The sequence below is a fragment of the Vicugna pacos genome, chromosome 14 (assembly GCF_048564905.1).
Source record: "Vicugna pacos chromosome 14, VicPac4, whole genome shotgun sequence".
NCBI classification, from domain to species: domain Eukaryota; kingdom Metazoa; phylum Chordata; class Mammalia; order Artiodactyla; family Camelidae; genus Vicugna; species Vicugna pacos.
Window position 1 is genome coordinate 12820686 of NC_133000.1, and position 17602 is coordinate 12838287.

Here is a 17602-nt window from a genome sequence, read left to right on the forward strand (position 1 = left end):
GCCACCTCAACATGTATGGACATTCACTTGCCTGTAAGAGTTAGAAGAAAGGAGGACGAGACTTGATCTTATTTTAAAATGCATTTTGGCCATTATTAATCTAATTCTAGCTCATTCCTCAGGCATGTTCTGAAAAAAGCAAACACAGAAACCTCTAGTCAGCAGGCATTTAAGAAAGACACAATGCTCCCCTTTCCCGTAGCCGTCCGTGGGAAGTTGCTGCTCCCTCCACACCACCTGGTCCCTGCTAGGGGACCTCCTATCCAAGACCCCCTCTGGCCTGCCCTTCAGGTGTTTTTACCTTCAGCTTGACCTCCTTCAACAAGAGATTCGTATGACTAGTGATCACCGAACCGGATGTAGTGTCAGACATTCCAAAGATGAAATGCTCCAGGGTTGTTTGTTATCAGGGAGTCTACTTCAGCTCTCCCAGAGGGACTGTTTCCACTGCCCCCACCAAGAAATGCCAGATGTGAACACATCATAGCACTGTGGCTGATGAGGTTTTAACTCCTGTGATAGCCAAACACTGGGGGAGGAAAAACCCTAATAAACAGCTTACTCTGTCCAATGAGAAAAGAATGACACCAAACCATTTAAACATAATTTATGTACATTTATGGCTTTATACAATAATAGCAAAGATTGTTCTCGTGTCTTTTAAGTACATCAGCATCATCAGGCACTTCTCAGAGAGTACTGGAACGGGAACGTCAAATCTGCACTGTTAACTCAACTCAAGGAGCCAAGTGTGGGAGGGCGGGACTGTGTCCTGGCAGGACTGACGTGGCCGCACCTGGCCATGTGGCCGGGCTATGCACCCCCCGCAGGGAGGAGGCCAAGAGTAATGCTAGGCTGTTTTGTTTGCATAAACCACACTGCATCTTCTACTGAATGATTACTCCCAGACTAAAACCACAAGAAAAACTTCCCATTTAAAAGTCAGTTATAAATTAAGAACTCTTAGGAGCCGAATATAAGAATTTCCAGTTGGGGACTGGGGATCGAGGGGGAAGGGGAGGTTGGTAACATATATCCAGCAGCGGAACAAGTCCAAATTACACACTTTGGGGAACTCTTTCCATTTTAAATGTCTTTCTCCTCTTCTTGGGACAGTCTACTGATCTACTGCTCGCTGGGATATAATATTTGCTAATTAATTTAGACTTTGTCAGTTTGTCAAAGCAGAACTTTCCAAGTAATGCATCTATTACCTAAATATATTCCATACGTCTATATTACGGAAACAATACTTTATATTTAAAATATCTGAATAGCTCTATAATACAATATGCTTTTAATAACAGTACAAACCAGAGGAAATAAATCAAACAAGGCTGCATAGGTGATATCATTTGCACATTTCACAAAGCAATCATGTACAATAACTGATATACTCATTACTCCAGAAAATCAGTATTCGTACAGAAAAAGAATTACCAGAGGTCACATAATATTTGTTTTCAAAATAGACAAGGTGCCTTTCACTGGACTTCACTGTACCCCAGAGAGCTACCCAGCATTCCCGTTAGAATTGCAACACAAAGAAAAATTTGAAGGGAAAAGCAAAAGATATTTACACAGACTCAAGAGAAAGCAACATCTCTTTAAAAGTCACCCTATGAAGTAGTAAGATTTTTAACAGTGATTTTTAGCTAGAATTGCCTCTTCAATAAACAACAGGGTCAGGGAGGCTCATGTGTGGTGGCCAGGGCGGAGGGGAGTGGTGGGACATGGTCACGACAGAGAACACGAGCACTCTGGCCCCAGAAAGTTCGAGCACGAGTGCAGGAGGAGGCACTGCTCAGGGGAACGAGGGTTTCTAAAACCAGGTGTATTTTGGAGTGGCCGACAATGAAGATGGTTAGAGAGGTGGTTGTTTAATGAATTTTCAAAAGAGTAGAAGTCACAATGGAAGCTTACAATAGAGCTCACCTCCTGTAGGAAACCCATCAAGAACACTTGTGTCCTTGTTAAACATGTAGGAAAAGCCAGGCCAACAGAGATGCAATTCAGGGGCAAGACAAAGCAAGTGTGATGTGGGCTAAGTACACAGAAATCAGAGCCTTCTCAAGGAGGCAGGAGGAACATTTTTGTGCACCTGTTCCTTTTACTGTGCGGACTCTGGGCATTCCACATGACTTGAAAACACTGATGGATTCAATGGGACACAAGGTCAATTAACTTGGTCTGTCAGTTACAGGTAATTGGAAAATATCACATAATGAGCAGAATCATACTTTAGGTTGCTAAAGGCTAGAAAAAAGTCTCCAATTCTTAACGCAAAAGCTTTGAAAATAAATTCAAATATACAACTCACGGTTGTTTTGTTGGTTTTCAATTTCATTGCCCCAGTTTTTAAGTAGGTTCTACTCCATTTGGTAGCCATCTGTACTCATGAACACAAAGCAATCTACAAATCACTCAAGTCCCATTTTAAAATTTCCCCCCCTTCAATTTAACTTTCCACAGAGTGCCAAGTAATCTGCAGGACAGAAGGCAAACAGGGATAAGTGTGAGTGTGGACAAAATTCTTCAAGGCAGAGATACAAAACCAACCTCCACCAAGACAGTAAGAGCACAGAATAACGAGGGAAAACTTCTGCTGAAACTCAACTCAAAAAGGTTAAGTCGATCAAAATGCCCAGCTTGAGAAAGCAGCACTGATTAGATGCAAATCTCCCCTCCTGACCTACGAATGTTACGAGGCCCCCCCCAGGAGTATTTGATACAGTGAGCATATAGGCATCAACCAGCAGATTCAATGCTATGTGGTATGCTCAGTTCACAGGACAGCAGAAGCAGATGGGATTTCTTTAAAATACATACATAAAAACACATCAAGTTCTAAACGTGAACCGCAAAATGTCTGTAACTATACATGATTCTCCTGCCAAGACAGGGCCAGAAACGTTGAGTATGCAAGTATTAATTACAAAGATTTTAAGATTAGTCGGAAACATCACTATGTAGCATCCCAAAGTGTACAAACCAGTTAAGCACGTATAAAATTAGTACTAATCCAGTTAGAAATACAAAATGAAAATTACGGATGCTGCCTCAAATAGCTGGGATTCCACAAATTTACAAGCAGACTATGTAACAAAGTAGACTCTAGTTTTAAGAAAACATTACAGTTCAGTATCTATTCCAAAAATGATCTCAAGTCCCAAAGATAACATCAAAAATCATTTATATGGAAATTAGAACCATTTAAGTCTTTGTACAAATTTGCAAATAACAAAATAAACAAAAAAAAATAGAAAAGACCTGTACAAGGCTGGCGTTTAATCTTTTCCCCCAAAAGAGTTTTTTAAGTCCATTATTTCAGCAGATTGCTAACAGGCCACTGGTTCCCAGGTGAATTCTGTGGCAATGTGAACAGGCCCAGAGCAGTCCATGGAGGTGCAGAATGGAGCGCCTAGTTCTTCGTGATTCGTCAGTTCAGCAGAGCACAGGCAGTACGAACGAGAGTTTAACTTGTCAAGGACATGAGACCATCACAGTATTACAAAAACAGTATAAACTTTCCTTGGACCAAATGGATATTTAAAAAAAAAAACAAAAACGCACACAAATACAACTCTGTAGCTACAGCTTATATACAAAAATTGAAAGCACACCAGGATCCGAAAGTCTTTTCTGCAGTTACATGGTGTAGTGAGTTTGGCACTTCATTGTAATGAAATTTCCAATGGCACAGTCCTTATCTACAGCAGCACATAACCTGCAAACATCGGGCAAACATCCTGTACAGGAAAAGTGTCTTTGCTGCCAAGTCTGACGAAAGGAAAAAAGAAACGTGCTTTTTTTTTTTTTTAAATCAAGAAAACGAAAAGGTGGGGTGAAGGACATCTTTGGACTGCTTCTCTCAGTTCCTGCTGTCAGACAATCTGAAGTACTTTTAAGTGTAGCCTAGGAAAAATGCACACACACACACACAATGAAAATATAGCCAAAGTAAAATCAATTCAACTTAACATATTAGAGTGACAGTCATACTTGGGGGAGGGGGCACCTTTCTCAAACAGCTCCAAAATCATTCAATGGGGGGAAATTCCACTTAAAAAAACCCTTCAGCATTTTTTGAGTGTTATCAAATGTATTCATTTATTTAAGAGTTACTAAAAAGATGCAACCATCTAACTGTCAAAGGAAAACTCTTTAAAGCAGTTAGAGGAAGCTTCCTTATGTTTAAGCTCAAAAGGAAAATTTATAAGCTGCAAAAAGGGCAGAGAAGGAATGATAAAAGCTGCCTTCCTGCAAGGGACGGCCAGCTGACAGCAAAAACGCCCCAACCATGGAAGACACAAGGCAAGTTACTGGGTTCCTCTCTTGTAAGTCCTGTTTTCAGAAGGCCTTCTGATATCAGGGTACTCTTACCTGCTCACTCACTCTTAGCCTGACACCCAGCTATGTGTTGTCGTCTTGACACTGTGGGGGAAGCTTTGGTTGGGCAACACATTGTCAAAGTTAAAATCCAACGTGTCTCCATCCATGAGGTCGTTTCGAATGATGGACTCCATGTCACAGTCCAAGCGCTCGATGAACATGCCGTCCAAGTCACTCGGGAGCTTCTCCTGGTGGAGAATGCCCATCCTGCCATAGCCATTGCAGCTGCTCACGGTGGAGTAGCCCCCCAGGGTGTTCATCTGCATGGGGTGGGGCAGAGGCACTTGTAAAGCTGTCTTCACCTGGGCCAAACGATTCATACCCGAGGTGTGGGGCATGGTGTTTACCGCATGGGGCAAGGCACGCCCGTTAACTGCAGACGTGGACTGAGCGTGTCCAGGGTGGGTGTGGGAGCTGGGAGTCATCATTTTGTTATGAGATGCCTGGCTGCCATAGGCTGGCATGACCGAATTAGGGCCCATCAACACATTCTGGCCAAGGACCCGGCTATTGGGTTGAGCCACCCCAGGATCAACTGGTGTCATAATGTCATTATGGGGAGGAGAGTCAGAAGTAAGTAACTCCTTCAAGAGTCCCGGTGCGCAGTTATACTGATTCATACCTCCATAACTCGATTTGTTGTCCTGAAGCGTTTGCATAGGCATCTGGGGCAAGGGGCTCATGCTGGATTGGCCGTACGTGTATTTTTGGTAGTTTGGGCTGGGTGAATTCAGACTGGTGTTGGGTGGCGCAAATGAGTAGCATGGTGTCTGCTGCATCATGGTGCCCGGTGAAGACTGGGTTGAAACAGTTAACGATGTTGGTGATGAGAGAAGGTTGAGATTATCCAAAAGGTTTTCCATGTTCTCAGGATTGCTTATCTCAGACAGACTGGGCAGAGTAGAAGCCATCTTTGCTGCAGATGGTGGGTATACCAGAGAATGCACGTCCCCATCTCCAAGATCATCCTGTTCGGTCATAATAGGAGAAAGTCTCCCACTAATGGTACTAGCATTCGAGCTAGTTCGAGGTCGAAATGTACTCCAGTTATCAAAGTCATCATTGCTGTGAGAGCCAGGGCTTGCAGGCCACTTAGAAAACTGAGATCCCGGGCTATCCCCAGCACCCTCCTGGCCAGACTGGAGGGATGCTTTTTTCTTGGCAGCTCGGCCTCGGCTCTTAGCAAATTTACTGTTATTGTCCATGGATGCGGCTCTTCTTCTGGGGGATTTCCCACTCTTGCCTCCCTCAGGATTGAGCATCCACCAAGAACTTTTTCCAGTTCCTTCATTCTGCACACGAATGAACTTGCTGTGTAGGGACAGATTATGACGAATTGAATTCTGCAAAGCAAAACATCATGTTAGAAATACAATACTTCTCCAATTGGAAAACCCACCAGTCATACAGATATGTATTACATGGAAGACATGTCAAGTTTTAAAAGAGTTTATGGTATAGAATTCAACCCATACAGTCACTACAAGAGAGCTGAAACCAGGAAGGGAAAAATAGTATGTTATCTTAAAAACAGCATCTGTATCTTAATTTAACGAGGGGACAACATAAAGTATTATTATAAACACCCTCTTTTACATATAGCTCTATTTTTCAGAGATTTGATAGGAACTGGTTTTAAAACCACTTAGATTTGCTATGTAAAGCACTATCAAAACCCCATCTCATTCTATCACCCCAAAATTACTGCCAGTTCTCGCCAGATTACACATTTGTCATTAACACAAAGTGAGAAGTCTTATAATACGGGGCCCACATGATCATGGAAAGAAAGAAAGGAAGCAGTATATATTCTTAGTCAAGAATTAAAAGCCTGAAAACTAGTAAGACCTAGATTCATTTATATCCTTAAAGCCCATTAGGCAAATACAAGTGAATATAAGGAAAACAGGGTTTTGTTTTGCTTTATTTTTTAATTTTAGAAAGTTGAACTGCCAAAAAAAAAAAAGAAAGAAAGAAAGAAAAATTTAAATTCAAGTGGTGTTTACCACCCTCTCTTCCCAATAATAACCAGTAGTGTGCACCAACTAACTCGACCTTGTCAGAGGTTATACTCTGGCCAAAAAGACAGCCTAGGAGGGAAAGAGTGATGGAGAGGACGGGCAGCTTTGATCCACTAAGTATGGCTCTGTGACTAAATCACACCATGTATGCCCCTAGGACCACTGGTAAAGAAAATCAAGTTTTTTTAAGCACTTAGGTGGCACTGCTACTCACTGACTCAATGGCTACAAACCTTGGGAAACTGCTTGGCCCCCATGTGCCTTATAGACCCTTGTGAGGCTATTCTACAGGTTAAATGTCATGAGTATGTAAAATGCTTAGCAGTGTCTGGAACATAGTAAGCAGTCACCAAGGAGAAGGTATTAGATCCCAACTTGAGGGGCACAAGGTATCACCCACTCTGAACCCCATTCCCCTCCTCCTATCCACTGGGGTGTGGGTAGGAGCTTACAGGTATTATAAACACAAACTCACAACTCCAAACACACTGTGAGGGGTGCAGAGACAATCTGAAGGTCTAGTAGAAACTGTGGAGCCAGGTTGGAAACGAGGCAGCCAGAATTTGACTCCCCTACTGGACACAGGGCAACTGACAGCATCTGGAGTCTCAGGGACATGTAGACAAGGAAAGGGAGGCTCCTGAGGAGGGAGCTTCTCTGATACCCTTTTGCCCTCAACACCGGATAGGGTACACTACAGACTCTATCTGCTTGTTTCCTGATGCAAGTCCAGGAGTGGGCCCTGGGTGTCCTAGACCCCTGAACAGGGTTGTGCATGGGCCCCCAGACTTCCCTAGCTTCCCCTGCCAAATGGATGCAAAGCTCAACTGACCAAGTCCCCGGACCCCTCTGGCCCCCCTCTCCCTGACCACGAAAAGGCTCTGGCTGGATTTGTGGTCACCCAGGGATGCAGCCACAACGCCCACATCCTCATGCCATTGCCGTGGGACGCAGATGTTTGAGTGCCAATCATTGCACCAGAACAAAGCCTTTTGTACAGCAGGCCAGGCTGAGGCTCAACACAAACCATGAGCTCACAGTTTTTCTCGTTAAAAGCAGGTAGAAAACAAAGGGAAAAAGAAGAATCTCACGTTCTAAAAGGAGATACAAAAGTCAGAGTGAGGCTGGACAGGCAAGGCTGAGAAATCCACATTTCAACATGCCCTCTGACCCTCTGTACCACATTCCACCCAAGTACTGCAACACAGCAGCTGGGACAAGCCCTTCCGCCAGGGCCCAGGTGAGGGTGGGTCAGCCACGTCCCTGGACAGGGGCTTCCAGGCTGGATGCTGGCAGGCATGTAAGTGGATGGCAATGAGGATTTGCTGCTGCTGCCAAGACTCCTCTTCCTACCTACAGATCTATCCCCAAACTCAAGACCAGCACTGAGGGCTTTAGGTACATACAAGACTCCCTAAAACCCAGAAGAGGCCAAGCACTGCATTTCCCTAATGTCTTATTTCATTCCCCCAAGACACACACACACACACACACACACACACACTGTGCGCTCCCAAAGCCACAGCCTCATCTGCTGGGCCCACCAACACCAGCAAACCAAGTTCTATAATCTTCCTTAAAGAAGCAGGCCTGCCCTGCTCTGGGGGAGACTTGGAATGGAGCCTGTGACAAGCTCTATATGCTGAAAAGTCTAGGCATCTGCACAATATTCCATCATGACTATCTTGCTCTCTGAACACAGAGACACAGATAAGCTATGATGAAATCTATAGAGGACAAGTTTGACTCCTGTCCTTGTCACAATAAGTTAATAATAAAGGGGGAAGATCTTCCTAGATAGTGGGTTCCTGACTGTGTTGCCTGGGGAGGGGGTGGTGCAGCTCTACGACACACATAATTAGATCAGATCATCTGCAACTGCAACGGGGGGACATTTCTAACAAGACTGTAGAATTTGTAATGATGAAGGTGGGATATACACTAACTTACTACTTGGACTTACCCTTCCCCAATGCCAAAAAAGCCACAGCAATCCCTTACTTATCAAAACATGCTACATATTTTCCTAAGAGGACATTTCAGGTCGCTCTTTGAGCAACAGAGCTGTCTCCTAACTTTGCCAACAATTTAAAAACTTTCTTTCCGAACAGGAAAAGGTTTGCTGTGCAGGGCTTGTTACATAAATTCCTGTTTTTCACACAGCCAGCAGGACATTAAAGAGGCTATGATTGCAATGGGGGAACCAGAGTGGCAAGAGTGGCGGTGCTGAAGAGGTAATGCTGGTGAAAACATGTGTCGCTATTAACGATGTTATCATGTCTGCCGATCACTGCCGGACACGGTGGACTCAGCCTGGTCTCATCGGGGAACCATGCAGCAGAGCCACACGCGACCGTCAGAGCTGTGCAGTCCTAGAACACGAACGAGTATCACGTGAGGAGAGAGGCAGAGTGTGAGCACAGAAGACTCATGCACTGCAAACCACTCACCTAAATCCAGAATTTCTGCATGAGACCATTAGAGAAAAGAACAAATCAGCAACTTTCCTCTCCACTAGCTGCACGGAGCTTCTCTGCAGCTCAGGCTGTCTGCTAATGCAGAGCTGGCTTTCCTCTGCATATGCCCCCTCTGCCACCTGCCCCCAACTCAGCTGCCATTTGCCCATGTGCGTGCCTGGCCACACTGAGCGGCGCAGGGTGTTCTTGGGGAGCTTGACCCAGTGGAAGTCCATGGATCTTGTAGGGAAGGGGTGCCCAGGACAGTGTGTCCTGGCTTGTTCGACTTGCTCTGCTGGCTGTTTCTAAAGCTCAGGTGTTCCATTTTATGCACTCTATAGACTGGATTCTTAAAGGGCAAGGGGATAGAGCGTGTTTTTATTTACTAATCTCAAGGCCCCTAACAGATGTTCCACACAAAAGACATATTCAATGAACATTTGTTGACTGACATCCCAAAAACATTACAGGGAAGGTGTAATGCCTTCCACATATTTTCTCCATCCATTCGTGTACCAATTCATACCAAATAACTTTTATCGGGATTGATTTACGCTGGGTGCAGTGAAGGATGTCAGAAGGAATTAGTCACAGAGTCTGCCTTCCAGGTGTTTTATAATCTATCTAGAGAAGTAACAAGTCCATCTAAACAGTCACTTAGTACAGAAAACGATGTACAAAGGACTGTCCTGGAGCCTTGACTTTCTCCTGCCAAAAACTGCCACCCCACCCCTATAACTTCCGTCTCAGCCAAAATGTCCCTTTCCTTCTGGAAGCGTATCTTGAGAATCCCATTCCCATCCTGAAGCAAGCGTAAGACCCGGTTTACTCACCACAATTCTGATTCTACTATGTCTGGCTCCCCACTATACTGTCAGCAGCATGAGCTCGGGGAACTGGTCTGTCCCCTTGGACACTGTACCCTCACAGCTCCATCATCAAGTAGATACTCAAGTATCTGCTGAACGGATTAATACGTCCTACATTTTTACAGGGTTGTTGTAAAGATTAAATGAGATAAGATGTGCTTACCTCAATCAATATCAGCTAATGCTGTTATTATTGGGATAATGGCATCTATAAAATAACAGTCTGTGCTTTAGAGATTTATCCATATTATAAACATTAGTCTCATTTCTTAAAAATCATATCTTGTACTGTTCTCACTAACATGAGGCTTTTACATGTTAGTTACTGGACAAACAGACCAGTTTTGGGGTAAGAGTTAAGATATTTTTCCTCTGCACTAGACAGCATCTCAGATGCTATGGGCCAATGCTAAGGAAGGAATTCAGACAATAAAGGTGGTCTGTTAACATGCTTGCTGGTCATGTCCTCATAACTTCAAGGTTGCTGCCGAGCCTTGTGTGTGCACAGGCAGCAGCAGCAGGTGTTAGAGCAGAGCCACTTCAACAGGCCAGTCTGGCATCGCCACAGGGGATGGTTATGACTGAGCTCCACTGGTCCCCCCGCCTTCCTGGCTAGAAAAAGCCAGGCTCCAAGGCTGGTCCCCAGAGGCCCTGGGGACACAGAGCAGGAACCATCCCTCCCCAGAATGCTCCTAGCCTTGCTGCCTAAAGCAATAATCAGATAACAAAATCCAAGAAAGAAATCTTTACACCTTTCACTTCATTTACATTTTTATCTCATTTTTTTAAATGAGCAAATGTGTTATATAATGTATATAATATATTGTTACAGAGTAAGTGAATAAATGTAATCTCAAAAAGACTCAGTGATTTTTAACGAAGACATTTAGAGACCACTAGTCTGTTACAGTCAACTTCTAGTCTCCTAGAAGCCCCAACAAGAAAACCAAAGGAGCAGAACGAGCCCTACAGTCAAGTCTAGCAAACTCTTCGGTCCCCCAAGGCCTGGGTTGAAAAAAATGATCTGGGGTCCAGCCCTCAGTTTGTTCCCGTCCTCCCCTGCCCTGGGCTCCTTCCTGACCACTTCTCTCTATTCCAGGCTTCCCTGGACCCTGGCCTCCTGAATCCAATCCTCTGGACTTGAGCTGCCACATGGCTCCATTCAGCCTACCCACTGGGGTGCATGGAGACCACCACCTCTCACCATCACTGCTGCACCCCACTTTCTTTCTGCAGGGAGTTCTAAGACGATGCTGCTCTTCGTGTTTAACCAAAAATAAAACCAACTGAAGCTGAATACATCCTGCTCAGGAACCTCTGCCCCTCATACTTTACATCTGGATTTTACTTAACAGTTTACAAACCGCTTTCAATACATCATGTCATTTCATCCTTGGAGGAGACCTATAAGGCAGGTATTATTGGCCCCATTTTAGAAATAGAAAAACTGAGGCTCAGAAAATGAATCTCATGCAAAATGACCCTGCATGTAACACCACTGCCAGCTGGAAAAACCACTTATAGGCTTCGCCATTGTTAAGAAAAATCAAAGGAACACATTTAAGACTGAGGTTACATGTGTGCATCTTGAGGGAGCGGAACTAATTCTGTTTACAAATACTAGTTTACAAAACTCGTTTTCTTTTTTTTTTATATCAGAAGTATTTCCCTACAACCACTGTTATGTCTTGCTATTTCAAGGAGATGTTAATGCAAAACTCGTTTTCTGCCTCAATAAGTAATAAATTTACAAAATATAATTGGCTTTTAATTCTAATTGGCTACTCTTTGTTGCAGGAAACCAGAGCAGCTGAAGTGTGAATTTCAGATGTTAGCATCGCCCCGGGGAAAGCATGTGTAAAAAGGCTGTGGGGACCCACAAGGAAAGTGGAAAGGTCCCCAGAGGCCCCTACAGCCTAATACTGCCCATTGCCCAGCGACAGGGTGGATGTGAGAAACAGTCACCAAGCCAAACAAAAAACTTCTAAGACACTGAAACATATGACTAAATGAATTTGTTGTTCTAGAAATTCTAGAAATTCTTTCAAAATGCTAGACAAACTAGATTTTTCCAAAAGCATTTTATCTAATTTCTGTGAACTCTATCAATGTGTGCAATGGTTTCATAGGCTCCCAGCGAGAACTTTAACCCTTTCTCCGCTTCCTCTTTTACACTATCCCTTCCTGCACTTTTAGGAATAAAAACAAACCAAGGAGAAAGTAGGAATAATCTCTATTCAACACAGAGTTCCCATTAAATAAAGGTGGTAACAGAACAACTTTGCAAGGTAATGCATTTTGCTTGCAAAAAGAAGGAAAACAGGTGACCTCTTGCCCAGCCTTTTTTTTTAAACAGGTGACGTCAATAGATGTCAACAATAGACAGCACATAAATTCAACTCTAAAAAGTATTGTAATAGAAGATCTGCTGTGAAGAGCTTGAGCTATTACACATTCGGCCCTGGCACCCAGCTCTTCTGTGAAGCTGATTTCACTTCCCAGAAACCTGTCCTTTTTGCCCTACCACCAATGGTCCCAAAGGCCCCTCTCACCCTCCCTAGTCTGCACTAGGACTCTGGGCTTCCCCAGGACCTCAAGGCTGTGGGCAGAGGACTTGCAGCCTCATAAAATTTGCCAGCTGGAAAGCCCTGGGAGGGTCACCTGGCCTAACACCCTCATTTTATATTTGAAAAAATAGAGTTCAGAAAGACTGAAGTGCATATGGAAAGCTTATGGGTGTTCACTTACAAAAAGTGGAATCATGTGGGGCTTTAGTCCTAGAAGAACCAGAAAGCAAGTATCAAACATACAGTGCGTCTCCCCTGACCAAATCAACCCTAAGCTATAGATTCTCAGCAGCTACAGACCCACATCTAGCTCTAAACAGCTTTATCTCTGACTCAAATCATTCCAAAGGAAGGAAAATGTTACTAAGTTAAATCACCTTCTACTAAAAAAAAGCATGGGGGAGATCATGATCTCCTGTAAAATAGAACCAAAAAGACAAATGTAAGGACTCATGAGCAGTTTCATGCTTTCAAGAGGCAGGAGGGAGGAGGAACCCAAGGTCAGACTGTGGGGCCCCGGAGTGAGTCACCAGATCTCCCTAAGCCTCAGTCTTGACATCTGTCACAGTAACGGCTATTACACGGGATCATTACAAGGGATTGTTATGGGCTAAACGGCATGGTATTCATGGAAAGGGCCTGGCACATCACCTGACACAAAACTGAGGAAATAAAGGTTGGCTATTTTGTAATGGGAAGTAAAGAGGTGTATAAACGAGAATTTTTTAGCCATCATGAATGGTTACAACTTGATTAAAAGTCATTTATCACAAGCTTCCTGTTTAACAGGCAGCTGGCCTTCCTCAGACTTGTTTCCATGTCCTCACAACTGAGCTGCAATCCTTCCTTAACAGAAATATTGTTCTCGTCCCTTTAGAGGATTTTAGATGTAAAAAAGTTGGATTGTTGAACTGGTGTGGTCCCGTCAGCTACAGGGTGACCCTGTCAGAACACATGTCCCTGAGGCTGATCAAGGTGGGGGACACACACAGCTGACCGATGCCCAGCTGTGTCCAGGATGGCAGGGATGAGAACCATGCTCTTTCTTACCTCTTCACACACTCTGGCCGCTTACCTCACAGAAGAGAGCAAACCCTAAAAAAGCCCGAGAGATGGGGGGCTTCGGGGCATTCTGCAGGACAGAGTGCTGGTGGGAGAGGGGGTTACAAAGTGAACTGGACACTGGTATCAGGAAACAAGGCACGAGGACAGAGGCACCCCGAGCCCAGAGGGCTGGCCAAGGAGGAAAACCTCACAATGGAGAAGCAGACAATGCTCCAAGGTGTGTCTCATCTTTGACCAGCTCTTGTAATAGCCAAAAGCCTCAACGTTTCAGAGTCACACTCCAGCCAACAACCTCAGACATTTAAGATTAAAGAAAAAAAATCTTCAGGGACAGACACAAAAGCTACTTAATGCAATTAAAGCCATCCCAAGCTGTTGCTTCTCAGAAGCTCGTAAGTCAAAGAAAGACAGTGTTTCTCCCCCATGCTGCATCCCCTAGGAAAAGACCCCATAGAGAAAGCTACCATTTTATGAAAGGAAGTCGGGCAAAGCCTTAATTTTTCAGAATGTGAAAATCTATACCATTTCATGCCCTGTGCTTCACACATTATCAGAAACTAGCAACTGCAAAAGACAAACCTAAAACAATCCAGGTGAGGTTGAAACCTTAAGATTTAGATGCAAGCTCTTCCCTTCTGTTCCAGATCCTGAGGCATTTATCTAAATCACTACTCATCTATAATCTCCATAAAAGTTGCTAATGTGGACCCCCGTTTAAGTGTGGGTAAGAGGAACTACCTCCCGTGGTCACACACTTGGGCCTGATGCTGCCATTCTAACCAACAAGGTCAACTCTCAGGTGAGTGTCATCAGCCCTGGCTAATAAAGTCCCTGTGGTGGATACACCGAGCCTAAATTTCATTTAGCTAAAATTATTTTAAATGCCTCTTTTTTGTTTTATTAAAGGATGAGTAGTAGGCTACTAAGGATCTCAAAGTGGAGCTTGTCTCTTTCCCCTGAGATTAATTTAGTGTCAGTGCAACCTGCAGGCATCCCTGGCCACCCTTTAACCCACTCTCACTCCTTCCCCAGGGAAGCACAGGCACTCAGCACTGCCAAGTCCACAGCAGGAAGCCACCACCCCCTACCTTGTCCACCTGCTGACCTGCAGGAGCCTACCCTGTCTGATGTCTGAAACTTCTTTTTCATTAACTGTCCAGAATATGAACTCTCTTGCTGCTCTTGCCTAACGACTGCCTCAGTCCCATAACGCCCCACTGCAGCAGAATATTAAGAGGAAACTCATTTGTGCAAGTGTTTCTGCCATTTTCCTAATGAAAATCTTCATCTGTTTTACAGGCCATACCATTTTTCTAATCTTCAATGGCTCCATAAATGCACTGCTTTACAATGCAATTAACTACCTTATGTCTTTGGCTACCAGAAGAATGACGCAAAACAAAATAAAAACCAAAAACAAAGAACACATTAGGATTTATTCTATTCTGATGAAGAACTTAAATTAGGTATAAAGCGAAGCACAGCATGTATCAACAGTTTGGTCAAACATAAAGTTTTCTGAAAAGAACTAAAGGGAATTTTAAAGTATTGTCAGAGTTAGTGATGAGCCCATTAAACATATTCATGTTAAGTAAATGCTTATTCAAGGTGTGCACCCAAAGTGTTTATAAGAGCCAACAAAAAGCTTTATCAACATAAATTCAAAGGCAGTAAGGTTGTAACTTGGACAGATTAAAATCTCTAGGATAAAATCCCATCCACAGGATGTACTATCTTTAACTGCTTCTCATTCTAAATATGTTCACTGTCTGGAAAATCTAGGGGAAAAAAATGAATCCACTCAATGCAAAATCTATTTACCAAGAATTGCTACTCTTAGCAAATAGAATTAAAAAGTACAAAGTCTAGGTTTATGTGGTTTTTTTTCTATTTTGGAACTCAAATATGGTAAATCCAGATTACAAAATGAACAGCAAATTGCAATAAAATGTAACTCTGAATTACATTTTATTTGCAATGTAGAATTACCTTCGTGATATACAATCTTGAAACCAGCTTGCTTGCCCATCATTCTGGCTAAGGAACCTAATGCAACAACGACTTGGTAAGTCCACACTGTTTTGGGGCCGCCTTCTCCAAATTCTTGGGATCCTGCCTCAAGTCAAATAACTACAAAAATTCACTGACTGATCCAATACTAGCAAAACCATTGGGGCCCATTTACTTTATGATAAAGCAAAATGTCCCCTACCATGGGAGGCTGGGCCCAGCCAGAGCTGTTCCCAAGAATCCTGGAGACATCAGGGATCCACTTCAGTGAACAGACCACAGACACAGCAGGTCTGCTACGTAACAGCCCTACTCTTCACACCTTCCTTCCAAACAACAAAGGCTCCTTCAGCATTACCAGGACCCACGCCAGTTCAGGGACTCCAAAAGAACCCCCCAAAATGTTTCAGAAATGCAGCTTTCATTAAGATACCTAAAAACCTACAGATACGACCCTCAAGGCCTTCCATAATGTGCTCACCCTAAAACCACACCTTCCCAGCAACACGGCCCGTCCCGTACAAGAGGCCTACACTCAACTTCGCAAGCAGCATCTGTCCATGGGCCTCTCACAATATGGTGCTGTGCCTTTTTGTAAGACCAAGTTTCCTACTCAGTGTAAACACCTATGCTGTGAACAGCATTTTCACTTCTGTCTGCAAACTCTGAACAGAAAATGAGCCTGAGAAGCAACCCCCTCACCCCTGTATAGTCCCCAACACTCCACTACAAGTGACACATTCACCAAGTGATGCCACAAATACCTGCAGCCTCAATCAGGCCTCAAGTCAAGATGAAGGCCAGTTCTGGGAGCATGTGCTTGGCCAAGATCACTCCTGGGCTCAGGGGATGCTGGAAAGCTCCAAGCTGAGTCTGCCCTGGAACCAGACTGAGGCGACCTCAGGACATCCTACTATGACTCCTGTGAGTTCATTACTTTTGAGCTCAGCCTGGGGCTAAGCTGATCCATATTCCAGAGAGAAGGGAGAAAGAAAGCCAACTAAGACAAAAAGGATCCCCAAACCAGCTGAAGATTCTCGACTGAGCAATCAGCAAAACTTACTTATCTGGAAAATTTTCCTTGTATTAAACTTTTTACTCCTAACGCTGCAGTTTGAACTCATGTCCTCTTTAGAAACATGAACAACATTACCAAGAATTAAAAGTATAAGACTTTGTCTACAAATCTCCAAAGACAAAAACCTCACAGCTACTTTTAGTAGTTATGAACATCATTTTTAGGAGGTGTCGACCTTTTAAAATGCACTGGCTCCACAACACATATTCACTGTTTGGAGCTGAGAAAACAATGAGAGAATTTGGTACAGTTAAGCTCTATCTTAAACACTCAAGGGAAACTAGCAAAGGAAGAAAGAATGATTATATGAACCATTTCTTAGGATAATTCAAACCAGTGGAGAATCAGAACTTCTCACCCAAGCCCATAGTCTGTGGTGGTCCACCTTAAACTCCTCTTTGGAACTTAAGTGCTCACTGTTTTCAGTTTATCACTTTGAATTTTGTCCAAAAGGAAACTGTATGTGAGAATCTTGCACACAGTACAAATGTTTTATGTATCTTCCAAGCTACTACATTCAAGGATATTCTGAACCACAGCTACAATTTCTACCATAATATATCAGTACATTCAGCAGCACCTTTTCTCCACTTTCTTAAAATCATGCATTTGCCCTAATGGTTCAGTATTAAGGGTCTCCCCAGAAGACTAAGGGCTTACATTCATGTCCAAGTCAGGTCATTTACTCTGCATATGAATCTAAGCAAGTCAGATGATGTCCCGGGCCTCACCATCACATAACCCAAAGGAGCATTGTGAAGACTAAGTGAGAACACATGTGGAAACCACACAGCATATCAAAAATGTGCAAGACACTATTCAATTTCCAGTAATCCTTGATATTCTAAAACAAAAGCAAAGTTTTCTGGAAGAAGCTGTCAGCCCCATTATCGCAGATATTTAAACAGTTATGAGCAGTGAGATCAGCCTTAATTTCAACTCTCACTTTTTTCTAAACCAACAGGTAGTCTCTGGTATTATTTTCTTTATTTTGTATTACTTGGAAAAGTAATTAAATCCAATTCTGACAATCTAGTTAAGGCTGCAAGAGATCGTTTAGAACTGTTAGAGGGTGAACAAAGTTTGAAACAATTATTTTTCAGTGCTATCATATACCTCAAAGATAAGAAGTTTTACATTTTAA

General features: G+C 43.4%; 1 protein-coding gene across 1 annotated transcript in view; it reads right to left on the minus strand.

Annotated features, from left to right (window-relative positions):
• Window positions 1-592: 592 nt before the first annotated feature.
• Window positions 593-17602, minus strand: part of FOXO1 (forkhead box O1) — an 86660-nt gene continuing 69650 nt past the window's right edge. The window contains exons 2-3 of the mRNA XM_015244278.3: window positions 4384-5735; window positions 593-3915 (exon numbers count right to left, since the gene is read on the minus strand). Of these exons, the coding sequence (XP_015099764.2) occupies window positions 4398-5735 (1338 nt within the window). The 3' untranslated portion in view covers window positions 593-3915; window positions 4384-4397. The remainder of the gene's footprint in view (window positions 3916-4383; window positions 5736-17602) is intronic.